This window comes from Podarcis muralis, chromosome Z (genome assembly GCF_964188315.1).
Source record: "Podarcis muralis chromosome Z, rPodMur119.hap1.1, whole genome shotgun sequence".
NCBI classification, from domain to species: domain Eukaryota; kingdom Metazoa; phylum Chordata; class Lepidosauria; order Squamata; family Lacertidae; genus Podarcis; species Podarcis muralis.
The window spans coordinates 1,432,669-1,449,352 of NC_135673.1; the positions used below are offsets into that span (position 1 = coordinate 1,432,669).

The window sequence follows — 16,684 nt, forward strand, 5'->3', positions numbered from 1 at the left end:
TGGCTACAGAAGCTGCACCTCATCCACTGATAGGCAGAAGCAGCCTAACGCCCAAAGGGGCACTGGCTTCCATTTTTAAAAAAGCAACAACGAAAAAGAACATTTATTTACATATCTATGAAATATATAAGGTAAAGGTACCCCTGCCCGTACGGGCCAGTCTTGACAGACTCTAGGGTTGTGCGCCCATCTCACTCAAGAGGCCGGGGGTCGGCGCTGTCCGGAGACACTTCCGGGTCACGTGGCCAGCGTGACAAGCTGCATCTGGCGAGCCAGCGCAGCACACGGAACGCCGTTTACCTTCCCGCCAGTAAGCGGTCCCTATTTATCTACTTGCACCCGGGGGTGCTTTCGAACTGCTAGGTTGGCAGGCGCTGGGACCGAGCAATGGGAGCGCACCCCGCCGCGGGGATTCGAACCGCCGACCTTTCGATCGATGAAATATATAGTGCTATTCATAAAACATATCAGAACAGATTACAACAACAAGTATATGTAAAACCATGCAATAAAAACCTAATAAGGTTTTTATAATCCAAAATCAGCTAACTATTATGCAAATATATATTCTTCGTTGTGTGCATAAGCCTAAAAGAATGTTAAAGTTTTCTGCAGGCATTTAAAAGGTTGGCGCAGAAGGCTCCTGCCAAATCTCTGTCAGCAGAGCAATTCCACAGGACTGGGCCAAGGATTCTAAAGGCTCGGTTTCTTCTTGTCAAATGAGCCTCACCAACTATGGGGATTATGAACTGAGACCAACATATCATTATTTCAGAAAAACTCCCCATACAATTCTGGAGTCACAAACTATCATAGGCTTAAATCCTTAAGTTAATACTGTTCCGGGAGCGGGTGGAGATACAGAACAACTTTTGGCCCCCTGAAATCTCCTTTCCGTTCACAAAGAAATATGCATCTTCATTGGGGAAAATATGAAAGACAAGAGGACACCACAGAATTGCATGAAACAGAAATCCTTGAAGAGAAAATAATTGCCTCGGTGGTATAATTGGTTTATTATTTCATATGTGTATCCTGTCTTTCTTTCTAGACAAGAAACAAGGAAGCAAAACAGGAGCGAATGAAGGAATAAGTCACAGAATCCACTATCCTGAAATTGTAAACACATTCTGCCCCATCTGACTACACATTTTGCCATGCGCCCCCTTGCAAACTCTGGCCGGTGTCCAAATAATATAAAATTCAGCATCCAACGAATATCCACTGAGAAGGCCTCCCTGCTCCACTTAGGAACACCCCAGAGACATATGCCCATCACTATCCAAAAAACATTTCAGGTAAAGGCAAGGCTGAAAGCTCAGGTCCAGGAAGTCATCCCCAGGTGATGGTTTGAAGCTACCTAAAACCATCACCTTGCTAAAGCCGAGAAGGTCCAGGAGTGGTCAGTGCCTGGGTTGGGTGGTCACCTGGGAGCCACACCTGTACGCTGCCTTGGGTTCCATGATGGAATAAAGTAGGATATAGAAGAAGCTAATAAGAAAGTGAATAAATAACATCTTGAAGTAAACTGGGTTTTTGGGGAGATATAGTATATTTTGTTTTGCATTATGATTTGCATTTAAATTCTTACTTCTTTGCTGCACTTATCTGCTGAGCAATAACAGGACATTCTTATGACGCTTGGAATCAAAGGCTCTGTTGTTTGCGGGGACAATTCGTTTATTTACATTAATTTTCTCAATGAACTACATAAAGACATTTGGTGAATTGTTTGCCCTAAATCTTGTAATTTTTAGGCTTAACTTTGTTGCCTGGTGCTGGTCCTGGCCTTAACAGCAGCATGACACACAAGGATGTCTCCCTTGGAGCAGGGATGTCCAACCAGTAGATTGCAATCTACCAGTAGATCCCCAGCTGATCCTGGTAGATTGTGGGATCCTTATCATGTAGAAAAAGTTATGGGGGGAAAGCTCAACAACTCTGGGCAATCCACCCACCCCACGCACGCTCCTCCTCCCTCCAATGCCTATGGGTAGATCACTGCCAGTTTTTTAATACTGGGAGTAGATCCCAGTCTCTTGGGAGCTGGACGTGCCTGCCTTAGAGGACAGTTCTGCTGCCCCTGTGGACCATGCTTCATGGGTAGGGTGGGCCGGCCCTGCCTGGTGGTCCAGTGAGAGAACAGGATGCTGGACTAGACAGACCTTCTGTTAACCCAGCAGGAGGTCTTCTTATGTTCCTTTGAGAGAGGAAGCAAAGCATAACCTTACAGTTCAAATATGCTTCCCCTTTAATTGCCTCCCCCTCTAAACTAAACAGTTTCTCAAAGGTGGGGGACTCTCTTTCACTGGAGATTTTGAAGCAGAGATTGGATGGCTACCCTGTGAGGGATTATTTATCTGTGATTCCTGCGTGTTGGGGTTAAATGTCCCTTGGGGATTCCTTCCCACTTGACAATTCCGTGATTCAGTGCTGAGCCTCTCCAAGCAAGGAAGGTGCTCCAGTTGCTGATCCTTCCAGTTATCTTTTCCTCTTTCATTTCCAGCTCTATACAGTGGTACCTCAGGATGCGAACAGGATCTGTTCCGGAGCCCCATTTGCATCCTGAAGCGAACGTAATCCACGACTGTGCGTCTGCACATGCGTGGGTCACATTTCGCCGCTTCCGCGCATGTGTGTGACGTCATTTTGACCATCTGCGCATGCATGAGCTGTGAAACCTGTAAGTAACGTGCTCCGTTACTTCTGGGTCGCCGTGGAGCACAACCCGAAAGCGCTCAACCTGAAGCTACTTCAACACCGAGGGATGAGTGTACTGCCATGTCCTTTTTGACTAAAGATGGCCATAAGTGCACAATGGACTTGCTATCAAGGGCTTTTGGCCGTGATGGCTCTGCCTCCGCAGTCGGAAGCAGCTGTGCTTCTGAATACCAGCTTCTGGAAACTGGCACAGGAAAGGGAGAGTGACCTTGCTCTCAGGTCCTCCTTTCGGTTTCCCAGAGGCGCCTCTTTGGTCACTGTGAGAACACGATGTAGGACTAGATAGGCTCTCGCCAGATGCAGCCGGCTCTACTTAAGATATCGCAAGGACATCTGATTACTGGCGGCTTTATTGCCTTGTTTGTGAGGGAGACCCGCATGCCTCCAAACTGGACCAATCAGAGCCCAGCCCCCCTTAAGGGCCGAAGCAGCCATGGAGCCTCTAGCCGAAACGTTCCCAGGCTTTCTTGCTGAAAAATCCCAAAACAATTACGTCCTGCCTCTGATAGCCATTGTCATTATCAACATGCTCCAAGACCCAATTGATTCCAAGCAAAAAGCACAAAGCAAACTCTTCATCATTTGCAAACCTGCCAGATGTGAATATTTTCAAAGATTTGCACCACAGAGCCCTTTCACCTCAAGGCTGGCTGCTGTATTACCTGGGTCTCTTTCATAGTCTGTAAAGGCTGAAGGCTGCCAGTCTCCCCATAGAAGACTCTCTCGACCCTGATAAACCTTGTAGCCCTGAGCTGCTGCCTTGAACACAGGAGGCCGCAGGTTAGATCCCTGTCATCTGCAGGCAGCGCTGGGGAAACACCCTTTGGTTTGCTGTCCAGCATGGACCGGGGGGGGGGGGCGCTTCTTCCTAGGCTATCAATGAGAGGTTTGCACCATCAAGACCCAACAATTGTTGCCTCCCAGTATTACCCTTCAACAACAACCCCTGCCTCCATTAAGTAATCAAAGAATTCCATGCCTACTGTTAGATACCTCACTGTTGCCACTTTTCTTGAGGGCCAGTGGTTATAGTGCTGGACTAGGACCTAGGAGGGACGCGGGTGGCACTGTGGGTTAAACCACAGAGCCTAGGACTTGCCAATCAGAAGGTCGGTGGTTCGAATCCCCGCAACGGGGTGAGCTCCTGTTGCTCGGTCCCTGCTCCTGCCAACCTAGCAGTTCGAAAGCACGTCCAAGTGCAAGTAGATAAATAGGGACAGCTCTGGCGGGAAGGTAAACGGCATTTCCGTGCGCTGCTCTGGTTTGCCAGAAGCGGCTTAGTCATGCTGGCCACATGACCCGGAAGCTGTATGCCGGCTCCCTCAGCCAGTAAAGCAAGATGAGCGCCGCAACCCCAGAGTCGTCCGCAACTGGACCAAATGGTCAGGGGTCCCTTTACCTAGGACCTGGGAGCTCAGGGTTCAAATCCCCCCCAACTCAGCCATGAAGCTCACGTTGGGTGACCTTGGGCCAGTTACTGTCCCTCACCCTAACCTGCCTCACAAGGTTGTTTTGGTGATTACATGATAAGGGGGAGGGGAGGAGAACCATGTAAGACAATGTGAGCTTGGGGGTGGGATGAAAATGCAATTTAAAAATAAAATAAAGCTTGGGTCCTTCACATGTTTTGCGGCTTCTCGGGGAACTGCTTGTTGCCTTTTAGTTAATTGTTTCATCATGGTCTGACTGTCGTTAGGCTCCAGTGTGTCAGTCCCCTTGAGCACTTCTGCAGGAAGTGGAAAGGCAGTCGAGAAACCGCTTTAACGCAATCATTAGATGCTTATTGCTGGAATGGGGTCTTCACAGGGGCCATAGCGCAGCAGCAGAGGATCTGCTTTGCATTCAGAAGGCGCCTGGTTGATTCCCTGGTACCTCCAAACAGAAAGCATCTAAGCAGCTGGAGGTATGGCGGAGGCAGCTGCTGCCAGTCAGAGCCAAGATGAACTAGGGGTCTCAATCAGTCTAAGTCAGTTTCATGTCTCCCACACAGCATGAAAGTGGCAATTGTTGTTTATTTTAATGCTAAGATTTGTAGAACGAATTTCAGAATATTTTGATCCATTTGTATGGTTCACCCAGGAGGTGACCTGTTTATTGAGCTTTCATCCTGGTTGGCTTGCACAAAATTTCTGTGGAAGTCAGACTATGCCTGGTTTTTGTTGAGCATCTTTTCAATTCTTTAGTGAAGTGGTTATAAAACAATACATATTCACCCTGACTGGTATGCACAGGGGTTTATGAGTCTTCCCGATAAACCACCACCCTAAACCATGACTGTGTTTCCTTTACGTACAAAACATAATTCTACGCCAAGGCAATTCAAGTTCTGAATACTGTGCAGTGTATACATTAATAGGCAACCGTAAATACTTTCTTTCTCCAGGTTTGTATAATTATGCAGCTGTTAATACTACACATTATTACACTTAGGAATATTCTGGATTTGCTAGCTGCCTTCTATACCCAGTGCTACAGAATCGATTGCAACACACACACCCCTGATCCCCTAAAATGTCAGTGTAAATGAATTCAAGTGTATGGATTTGTTATCTTTGCTTCTTGCTTTTTCTCTATGTATCCGATCTTCCAGGCACTGTGCGCCACCATCTGCCAGAAGTTCCCTTCCAAATTCCACACAGGACAATCTGGTCACACTCTCCACACCAAAGAATAAATGGACGCACATCTGATACCAGAGAGGGTGATACCCAGAAACCAGCAGAACATGTCAACCACACAGGATCTTTATGAAGTCATTTCTGAGCAAAGGAACTTCCAACAGAAACTCCCAGTGGAAAACTCACCAGAAAGTACAGGATTTAATCCTACTACAGGAGGGGAGTCAATCGACCAATGCCAAGATATTTGCGTTATCGTCAGTGCCACTTCATGAATGGACACGTTAACTATTTTACATATGTTTTCAGTTTAACCCAGTTATGGGTTCGCATTTCATTTCCCCCTCACCTCACAGCTAATGTTTTCCGTTTCTAACATCCCTATGAGTATATGCCTCTAACAAGTGAAAATGGCACTGCATGCATCTGAGGAGGAGGCCACCTCTCTCTCTCTCTCTCTCTCTCTCTCTCTCTCTCTTTCTCTCTCTCTCTCTCTCTCACACACACACACACAGCACTTTGCTTAGCATCTAACCTGATGAAGAATTTTGTTGGACTCAGAACCTTGCTCGCTATATTGTGGGCATTCTGGTTGGTCCCTGTTGAAAGGACTTCGCCACTTTTATTTGCTTGCTAATATATGCAATCCACCTCTCTTTCCACACAGTTAGTTGGGTGGCTTTCTCTCTCTCTCTTACTTGGCATGCCAAACATTGGCAAATGCACACCCCTGCTGTGGAATAAATACCAGTAATAGTGCTCTGTCATGTCCCTGCTCCACTACTGGCCTGGCCTGGCTGAAGGCCCTGTCCTAACCAACCCAGTTTTTATCCCACTGGGCAAAATGCTGCCCTTTTCTGTCTTTCTTTCTTTCTTTCTTTCTTTCTTTCTTTCTTTCTTTCTTTCTTAATTTTATTTTTTTATTAATAATGCACACACAACATTACAAATACAACCATTCAAATACCGACAATACAAATGCACTACTCAAATACAAACATAAATATTACACCTACGTGACTTCCCTCCACCCACGTTCGTCATTTCTTATATCTTTATTTATATTGCAATTTGTAACTATCATCTTTATTATTGTTATTTAACTATTAATGTGTTATCTGTATCAACTTTGCAAACTTAATCTAAACATATCTGCATGTCATCTGTATCCTGCCTTTCTGTCTTCCATGGTCGCACCCTCAGGAGAGAGAATTCTGCGGCTGCTTCTAAAAACACAGACGTCTGTGGTTCAGGAGGTCCCTAAACTCCTCCAGTGGGTCTACTGGGCTCACTCATGAAACAAAGGCACTCTGCACGTGTTCAGAAACCTGGCTGCCTCTACTTCTTTACACGCACCCAGGCTGGTGCAGAAAACTGGCTGGGGGGCACAGAAATACTGGAGTCCAAAACACAGTGGCGCCTCGCAAGACGAAATTAATTCGTTCTGCGAGTTTTTTCGCCTTGCGAATTTTTCATCTTGCGAAGCACCACTGTATTAAGTCTGCAGTAATTTTAAGAAGTGGCCCCAACATTCTCCAGCAGGCTACCACACTATGAGTTGCTCCTCGAAGTCAAGTCGCAACTGCACCTCTAATGCACCCTGGGTATTAACGGTTTTAAGAAAAAGGAAAGAAACTTGCAAGACGTTTTCGTCTTGCGAAGCAAGCCCATAGGGAAATTCGTCTTGCGAAGCAACTCAAAAAACCAAAAACCCTTTCGTCTTGCGAGTTTTTCGTCTTGTGAGGTACCACTGCACTGATATAGCAGTATTCCCAACACTGACTGGCAGTAACGGCTGTCCAGGAATACAGGAAGGATTACAGGAAGCAGTAAATCATCAGAAACAGGAATTCCTTTTTAACTTGCACACCTCAAATTCTAGAAAACAAATAAAACATATCATCCCCCCCCCCAAAAAAACACCCTCTACGTAAGTGATATCAACCATAAGCAAGTGAGGTGGTCACATATTTGTGCATATCAGCCTGACCCCTGCCAAAAGGAAACTTCTAGCAGGGCTTAATCCTTTTGTGCTGATGGGTCACTTGAACTCAACACCCCAGAACCTGCTTCCCATACCTGGAAACATCAACACTATGGAAGACAGGGAGGCAATATAGATGGCAGAGTCCCCAGTGCAGGCTGTGTATACAACTGGGCTTGCACACTGCTTGGAGATTTACTTATTTATTTTTGAGCATGCAGTTTTATAAATTTTCTAAACGAATAAATAAAACTAAAATGATGCAACCTAAACCACCATGTCCCTTGGAAAAGGCTTGCAGACTGAACTGTTTTCAGCACACCCAGCAGAGCTTTCCAGCACACAATGACAGCCATCATCACAGACCGTAGAGGAAAGGAGAGGGAGAATTCTGGAGGGCAAAGGTTGAGACCAGCCTCTCTGGCAGATGCCCGTCAAGGTGGTGTCAAAAGCCAGGACATAGCTAATGTTTGCTTTATTGATTTTACCTTTATTTTTAATGATACTTTATGTATATTCATTTTTAATTGGTTCATGGGGAGTCAGTCGCATTTTATATACATTTGTACACTGCTTGGAGATGTTTAGGGTTTTTCCAGTTTATAATTTTTCTAAGTATAATGCACCCTCAGCACCACAACCCCTTTGCAAAAGGGCCTCTTGTGATGGTGAATTAGGCCTAGGGGGCAGGAGGCCGTTGGGGAGCCCCAATGCCAGAACTGGCTTCAGTGCAGAGATGGGATCACCCAGAAGGCAAACTGGTGGGAACAGGGCAGAGAGGGTCTCCAAATCCAAGAGACAGGATTTCATGTTCCACACAGGTGACTTTCCTTGCTTTTGCCCACCCCCCCTGCACCAAAGCCAGAGGCACACATACAAGTTGGATCCAAATCTGCTCCTCACATCTCATACAAAACTGACTTGTGGAACTCATCGCCACAGGATAACCACTAACATGGATGGCTTTTAAAATGGTTACCTAAATTCCTGGAGGCTGAGCCTCTGAATAGCTGGTTGGTAGAAGATTAGAACAGTCCCATAGGCAAAGTATCTATAATTTTCAGATGCATGGTTGCCTTTCTTTGTACCATCCCTGTTTGACAATTTGGGGAGGGTTTGGTAAATGACAGAAGCTGAATTCTGCCCATTATAGAGCTGTATATGGTATTGCAATGCTCTTACATTTTTTCAGCTCAACCTCCCCTCGAGTCGTGTCTTTCCATGTCTAAATTCCTCTTACTTATTAACTGATCTCCTTAGCACAAGCAGATTCCTAAATTCTGTACCATCATCTACTCTTGTGGATGGTTGCCATTAAAACACAGCCTGCACATCTGCCACAGTGAATTCTGTTCACTTTCCTGCCTGCAGAAGGGATGCAGCTCAGCGGCAGAAGAGCTCAGCTGTGCCCGCAGAAGGTCCCAGGTTCATCGCCTGGCAAGGGGAGACTGTGTGGTACCCTGAGCTCATTACATCAGCAGGCCTCACTTGGCGCAAGGCAGCTTCCAGGGGTGCCAACCTGAATAAAATATTGGGGAGGCAGGTAAGCCCTGCCCCCACACAATCAATCACATGGCACAATACGCACACACACACCATTTGAATGGCAATGCCCATCAACTGTGTCGGGGGCCTCAAGTATTTCATGGAGGGGCAGGGTGGCAAAGGGACCTCCACCCTGAGAAGATGGCTCCTATGGCAGTTTCCTGTGTTCCTCCCGGCATCTTGTGTTTGCTCAGGATGACAAGAAGAGAGGCAGTTGATTAATTTTAGGCTTCGGAATTAGTGGTCTTACTAGTCCTCCTTTTCCGATGCATACGACTTCACTTACTTCGAAATGCAGTGAGCCAGCCTTGCTGCATTTGCACCCTCTGCTCATTCCTGCAAGAGTGGGGTGCCCTGGACATCCACCCAGGCAGCACATTCAGACTTTGGACTCCAGGATAAGGCAGTCGCAATTCATCGGGAAAACTGATGCACCAAAGCAGGTTGACTAAACAGGATCTGTTTCTGGAAATGTGATATTTTATTTCATAAATGTGCAGGTGGTGCTCAGGGTTCCATCCTCTATTACCTCACATTGCGTGTGTGTGTGTGTGTGTGTGTGTGTGTGTGTAGAGAGAGAGGGGGGGTAAAGGTTAAGTCCAGTCTATGGGGTTGCGGTGCTCACCTTGCTTTCAGGCCGAGGGAGCCGGCGTTTGTCCACAGACAGCTTTCCGGGTCATGTGGCCAGCAGGACTAAACCGCTTCTGGTGCAATGGGACACTGTGACAAGTGCCAGAGCACATGGAAACACTGTTTACCTTCCTGCCGCAGCAGTATCTATTTATCTACTTGCGCTGGTGTGTTTTTGAACTGCTAGTTTGGCAGGAACTGGGGCAGAGCGACAGGAGCTCACCCCGTCACAGGGTTTTGAACCGCTGACCTGCTCAAGAGGCTCAGTGGTTTAGACCACAACCACTGGTTGACTCTGAAAACAGAGAGCTAGATTAGCAGTAGCTCAGCACCCAGTACAACAGGGGTGAGAGGGCTTCAGGCTTGTTCAGTCTTGTTTTGTTTGTTTTGTTTTACACTGAAACTCTGCTGCTACCCACCAACTGCAGCCAGAGGAATAAGAGTTCTTCAGCTGGGTGGACCTACGCAAGGAATTGAGGAGCAGGTTGTCTCTGTGCTTGCACATGGTCAGCCCAGGAATTTGCAATCAGTACCAAAACCAATTCCACGGGTCCTTTCACACAACAATCCACTCCCAGTTTTCAACCCAGCAGCCTAATTTATAGAGAAGGTAAGTTTACTGGTTGTTGCTATACAGGCCTAAGACATTTTGGTGCCTGAGGCAAACCACAAAATGCCCCCTCTCATCCAGGAAGGATGAGTGAGTGAAGATCTGTGTCGGGAACAGGGCAGCGAGGCTCAAATCAGCCTCACCCAGCAGTCTGAACTGGGAGTCAAGGGCCGTCACAGTGGGAAAGGGGTCTTCTCTGGATCACACCAGGTGGGCAAAGACCCCAGGAGACCCCAGAGGGCAGCCCTTGCCATTTCCTCTCTAGGGGTGGGAGGAGACCACCATCACATCCTATTTGTTGCTGTGGAGGGGGCAGATTTGGCATATGTTGTCGCTGCTACCATGGCAGCAACAGTGGGCATCGTGTTCCTCGGAGGTCAGATCAGCCACTCCTCTGGATCCGGCTGTCCAGGGCGGTTGCCTCACTTCGCCTCATGGGCAGGCAGTCTCTATTGCCATAGTTAGACCATTGGGAATTGGAAACCCCTTGGTGATCACCCAGCAAACCACCCAGAGAGACACAGGAAAGGATCCTGATCAACTTTGAGCCTAACAGCAAGCTGGTAAACAAAATATTAGACAGAAACATAAAGCTTCCCACTCATGTTCGGCAGAAGCAACACACAAGAAGGCCAAATCAGTTTCTGCTTTTTCCGGGAGCAATTCAACTCATGCAGTGAGTTAGTGGTTATTTTCTGAGGTGCAAGAGCTCATCAGGACAGTCCTCATAGCCACACCTCCAAGTAGGGTCACTGGTCACCAAGCAACAGTAGCACAAAACAAAACGCTCAATTTATTGAGATTGGATGAGCATCATATAATACTAAGCTGGTTTTATCATTACTTCCTCTATGCTAATATATCACAAGCAATAGCAAAACTTGAAAGCCTCATTATCACTTCACCTACTTGCCTGTTCAAGGAGGATGTAATCCATCAGCTGCTTTGGCAAATGTCATCATTATTCCTGCCCCCATAGCTGGATCCAATGTGCTCACCCTCCTCAACATCACTGAGTCTAGGCCAGCTTCTGCCACCCTGGTGCCCTCTACCCATTCGCAGACTACAGCTCCCATGACTCCTCTCCATTGGCCATGATGGCTGAGGCTGATGTGAAGGACCATGTCTCACTGGGCAGGGCATCCCAAGTTAAATTCCTAGCATCTCAAGGGGAAAGTGGGGAAAGGACTCTGCCTGAAGCCCTGGTAGAGCTGCTATCCGTCAGTGCAGATATCTCAATACTGAGATAGATGGACCAGTGACTTAACTCAGTATAAAGCAGCTGCCTCTGTTGCTTTGATGGCAGCTGTCACCCAAAACATCGCCAGGGCACCAGATTACATGCACTGATGCCAACAATATGGAAAGTCCTGCCTTCCCAAATCTTGCATGTAAGTGCACCATACATGCAGCACACATTTCTGCTGATGCATCAGGGAAGAATCTCCAGCCCAGCTGACCACATGCAGACAAGCTCCAAGCCCCACAGGTTCTCCTCCTAGGTGGTTGCCACCACCTGACCACAAAATCATTGAACTCAGAACTAGCCCTGGGTGGGGGACACTCCCTTCCCCAGGGAAAAGAAAAAACACACTCCCAGGTGGCATGATCTGCACCCGGATGGACTTGAAACATCAGCAATCGCCCAGCCCAAAAGTCACCTCTCCTCATCTAGAATCCCCTTAGACACAGGAGCTGCTGGTGACAAAACAGCATTTTCAAACTTTTCTGGTTCATGTTTATGGATGAACTGCAGGTCACAAACTGTGATATTGGTGCTGTGCTGCGCATGGTTTGGGGCAGGTAGCAGCTACGCTAAGCATGAGGCAATCCAGAAGAAGGGTGAGGCCTGGCGTGTGCAGCTACAGCGACGCAGCTGAGAGCCCAGCGCTGGGTTTCTCGGGCAGCACCTGGCTCTGTGGGGCAGCACAGGCGAACACCAGCAGCTGTGACACACTCCGCTCCTGCAGGCAGAGGCACCACTGTCGGCATGGCAAGTGACAGCAGGAGAGGCCTAACTGAATCACTACCAACACAGGTCCTTGCTGCCGCGCTATTTCTAACAGAAATGCAAACTGGCAGTCATAAGGAGGTGTTGTTAGCAGCCCCAGGTCATTTGCAGTGAGCCCTAGATCTGCTGCCCAGTGGCAGAGCTTCGTGCTGCTTTCAAAACTGCTCTGCTTTTTTATTTATTTCTAATTTCCAAGCATCTTCAGGTATGAGGCTGCTAGTAAATCGTAAATTAGCATGAGAGCACGCGCTGTTTAATATTGTGCTTTATTGCAGATACTTTCAACCTTGTGATAGCTTTTTAAAATTGTTGCTACCCGCTTTGCAAATCTTTCATTGATGAAAAGCAAGCTATAAATTGAAATAACTAATCTGCAAATTTGCATCATGGGCCTGTCTCCCAAGTCAGCCTGCAATGCCCCCCCCCCAAATGCTGCAAGTTTGCTAGAGATCATCGGGTGCAGGCGGTTGACAGCATTTTTGAAATGATGGGGTCAGCTGGCAAAAGCCAGAAGCTGCAGCCTCAAAGAGGCAGTGCCAAAGGATCCTGCAAACAAGCTGGCAGTGCCCTAACTAAATATCCTTTCTCCTCTGAGGCACTGCTGTCGACCACCCCCACCCCCAAGTGCAAGACAGTGCAGGAACGACCCAGTTTGCCTTGGGAACATTCTCCTGATGGTGCACCACAGATATGTTTTGGAAAAGCAAGCATCACAATGGCAGTAGGCAGACAAGCATCAGCACAGAGCACACACAGGGGTTAGTATTGCCAGAACCTACAAGGTATTATTTCCACAGCTGTGGCTTCTACCTCTTGCAACACTCCAAAAGCACCGCAGTTCACGCATCAGGCAAAGACAGGACACATCTTTAATCTCTCAGCTACAACAAAAGGCATTCACAGAATTGTTGTGAGTCACAGGGGCTTCACTTTGGGAGCCCATATCCATGAACCCGTGAATGGGAGCTCACTCCCCATGCGCAGGAGTATATCAAAATGGCTTGATCAACCTGCCTGCGCTTAAGGAACGGATGACGCCAGGAACCTTGGCTGGACTGCACAATTTTTGCAAACCCTTCAGAGGTTTGGAAGAGAAGTTACCAAACTTGCACCATAGCAGATCCGAACCTCCTATGCGCCTCCAGATGACACAGAAGACCCCACATCCTCTCTTACCTGGAGAACCCTCTTGGTCAAGCCTGTTTTCTGAGCAAGCTGTTTCAAGTCCTTGGCATCCGGATTGTGGTTAATAGCAAAATAAGACTTCATTGTCCGCAATTGGTGGTGTTTGAACGATGTCCTCATGCGCTTCGTTTTCTGGTTGCTGGGGTATTGCTGGTCTCGGTCCAGGTGGTCCCCGTCATTCTCATTGCAGCTCAAAGCTGGGAGGAAACAAGGACGGGGTAGGGGGGGGAGGAGAGCGAGTCATCATAGCTACTGAAGAAGCAAGGCCAGGGCAAGTATTATCAAGCCCTTTCAGTCCCTCCTCTCTTTCTTCTCCATACACTTATAGGGCTACAAGAACCCTCACCTGCACTTTTGCAGTGACAGGTGGCTCTCTCTTTTCTCATCTGCAAGAGCAGAAAAGGCATCTCTGTCCCCCCCCTTCCTCTCCGCATTTCCAGACAGCATGAGAACAACTTTGCAAAAAAATGTTTTAAAGCACTGTCACTCTGCATTGTGTAGCTGCAGACCCACAGCCCACCACGTCCACTTAACCTTCAAGAGGGGGCGGGAAAAAACTCATTCAGGCCCTCGGTATTCTTCCCACCAAACTCAGCTACACAGAGCACAAAAGAGACCCTTAAATAAAACACCATTTAAAGAGGGGAGGGTAGATGGAGAGAGGCTGTGTACACCTGACAGCGAATTCCAGATATAATTTGACATAAAGTTGGGGGTGAGCGGGCAGGGAACAGTTCCAAGGAGGTTTGACTTATACCAAAGACCAAACAGAAGCTGCAAGTAACTATCCACATTTGCACTCCATTAAAAAAAATAAAAATCAAACTCCCTTGAAGGAATCTGTTGTTTCCTCTCCCCCTCCCCCCTCCCCATGTGTTTACTAGAAACAATTTAGATCAAGACTCCCTCTTATGGCTACAAAAATTCACTAATGAAGCTTCCACAAAGAGGCAAAGGAACTTTACAATAATTAACAAATGGAGCTGCAATTTGCACAGCAAGCATAATATGCAGGCATATTAAAAGGGTTTTTGTTTTTTTACATAAAAAATGCATCTACACCTTCCAAGAACCAAACACAAAAAGTTCCTATTTAAAAATATCAAACACTCAGAGAAAATTTAGCAATGCATCTGGTTGTTTGGATATTCTGTCATTAACATGTGTTATCGGCGCTTATCAATTTCCCATAAACTAGCTTTTTCAGGTATGTTGAAATAGGGGGGGGGGGTTCTCAGGAAGCTTCATTTTATGGTCTCCCTCGACAATTCTTTATCCACTCTATGAAATGACTAAGAAAAAAGGCGGGTGAATCAGATAAATATCTATCCTGAGAGCATTAGAATGTGAATTATTGATCCAGCTGTCGAAACGCATCTGCTTTTGAAATTGTCCATCATCACAGATCCTGTGTACTTCCAACAAGGATCCAAACCAACACACAACCTTATATCAAATGCAAATTATTTATCCTGCTTAAAATCTACCGATTATACCAGTATTCCCAGAAAGTTAAACGCTGCAACAGATCTGCAGTAATCTCAGTCATGCATGCTCTGCCTTAAGTGGCCAAATGCTCATTAATGCTATGGAAAGGCACTGGAATGCATGCAGAGCAGCTGGTTTGCAAGGAATGGCCAGTCTGGGGGGGGGGGGGTTCAGTGGTTGGTGTCTACTGCTGCAGGCAAAGGCCCACTGGATAACTCCCCCCCCCCCAAGAAAGAACACATCCTATCAGAAAATGAAGGGCAACTTTTCTGACGCTTGGCTTCCATTCACCAAATATATTAAAGCAAAGGTACATGACTGTCACCTGCCCTCTTCTCATGGACTCCTATGGAAAAACATCATTTGATAATGCAGTTATAAAGGACAAAAGAAATAACATATCGTCGTCATCATCAACAAAACAAAACAACAACAAATACTAAATTGATTACTCGTCCTTCACAAGAATGTCCCAAATTGGCTTACAACAATTTAGAATTAAGAACAGTTTAAAAAGATCATGGTACCAGGAGCAGGGTGGATCCCTAACACGCGCACGTACCCCTCAGATGTCAAATGACAATGTGAAGAGATGAGGCTTCAACATTCCAGAAACAAAACAAGACTCTGTAGTGAATGTGCCAGGCACCTTCTGTGGGGAGGGGATTCTGCAACTTAGGACCTGCCGCAGAGAAGACCCTCTCCTGGCCACCAGCCCCGCCTGGAGCTTCTGAGGAAAGTGGAACTACCGGGAGGGCCCTCTCTGCGCATCTTAATTCCCAAGGGAAACTGTAGGAAAGGAGGTGGCCTCTCATATATTTGGGGAATAAGTCATTTGGGGATTTAAAGATTAGCGTAAACACCTATACACAACGCCAGATCAAACCACAGAATCTGCTGTCATGGCTCTTAGTCTCCAGATGTAACCCTCAGCTACCCTCTGGGAAAGCAACATAGCCACTCCTCCCTATTTTGCCCACTGAAAAGGTACGCTCTCCCCAAACCCTGAGGCTCCATTCCCAGCTCTCAACCCCGAAAGGCACAGGAAGGTGTGTGTCCCCTACTGCTTGGCATATCTGGTCTCAGAAAAGAAATCATACAAATGACGAGATGGCAGGAAATTTGGCTTTGCTAGCAAAGTTTAGAACTACACAGGATCCTTAGCCTGCTTGATCAATAACCCTGCATAGTTCAAAAGTCTGCAGAGTAAAACCTGGTTTTGTTTTGTTCCCCTCAATATACATAACAAGATCTGCATTGGCACATAAGTATTCTTGCAGGAGGCGATAAAATTGTGCATGACCCAAGAGGCAAACTTCAATGCAATGTCTGTGCAGTTGTGAATTCTGTGCGATGTTCCTGAAGACAGTGTGAGGAAATGCTCTAAAAGCGGCACTCCAGAGTTCTCTCTTCAACACTGCAAGCAATACTGTGACCATGGAATGCAGCTGTTGGGGGGGGCGCAGGGCACGTCTGGAGCCAGTCCTTGAGCTGCCCACACCACCTAAACATGCCACAGCAAAATCCCAGCCCTGTCTGTCTGATGTAAAAGACTAGAAGCTACTTGCAAACATCTTGCATGTGGTGTATTGCATCCAGTCCCCAGTTGGACCTTTAAAAATGCTTAGGATTAGTCATAAGAGGGATTGCCTTGCTTATTCCACAGCAGACAAAAAGGAGGTGATTACATGAACAAAACAGAATTTGCTGAGTTAGTCCATGGGAGGGGGGAGAAAATGCATTTTAAACCTCTGCATAAAAGTACTGTATATATAAGACTGAATTTTGGATTAAAACAAATAAAAAATAGGGGAGATGTGTGTCAGAATGAGCATATGCTCCCCTGAGAACTAAGGATCTTCACCACAGCGAACTGAAATGGATTCCAAACG

At 46.8% G+C, this 16,684-nt stretch overlaps 1 protein-coding gene across 2 annotated transcripts in view; it reads right to left on the reverse strand.

Moving 5' to 3' along the window:
* Positions 1-16,684, reverse strand: part of LHX2 (LIM homeobox 2) — a 53,655-nt gene that overhangs the window by 14,425 nt on the left and 22,546 nt on the right. For both annotated transcript variants that reach the window (XM_028714455.2, XM_028714454.2), the window contains exon 4: positions 13,296-13,501. In XM_028714455.2, the coding sequence (XP_028570288.2) occupies positions 13,296-13,501 (206 nt within the window). The remainder of the gene's footprint in view (positions 1-13,295; positions 13,502-16,684) is intronic.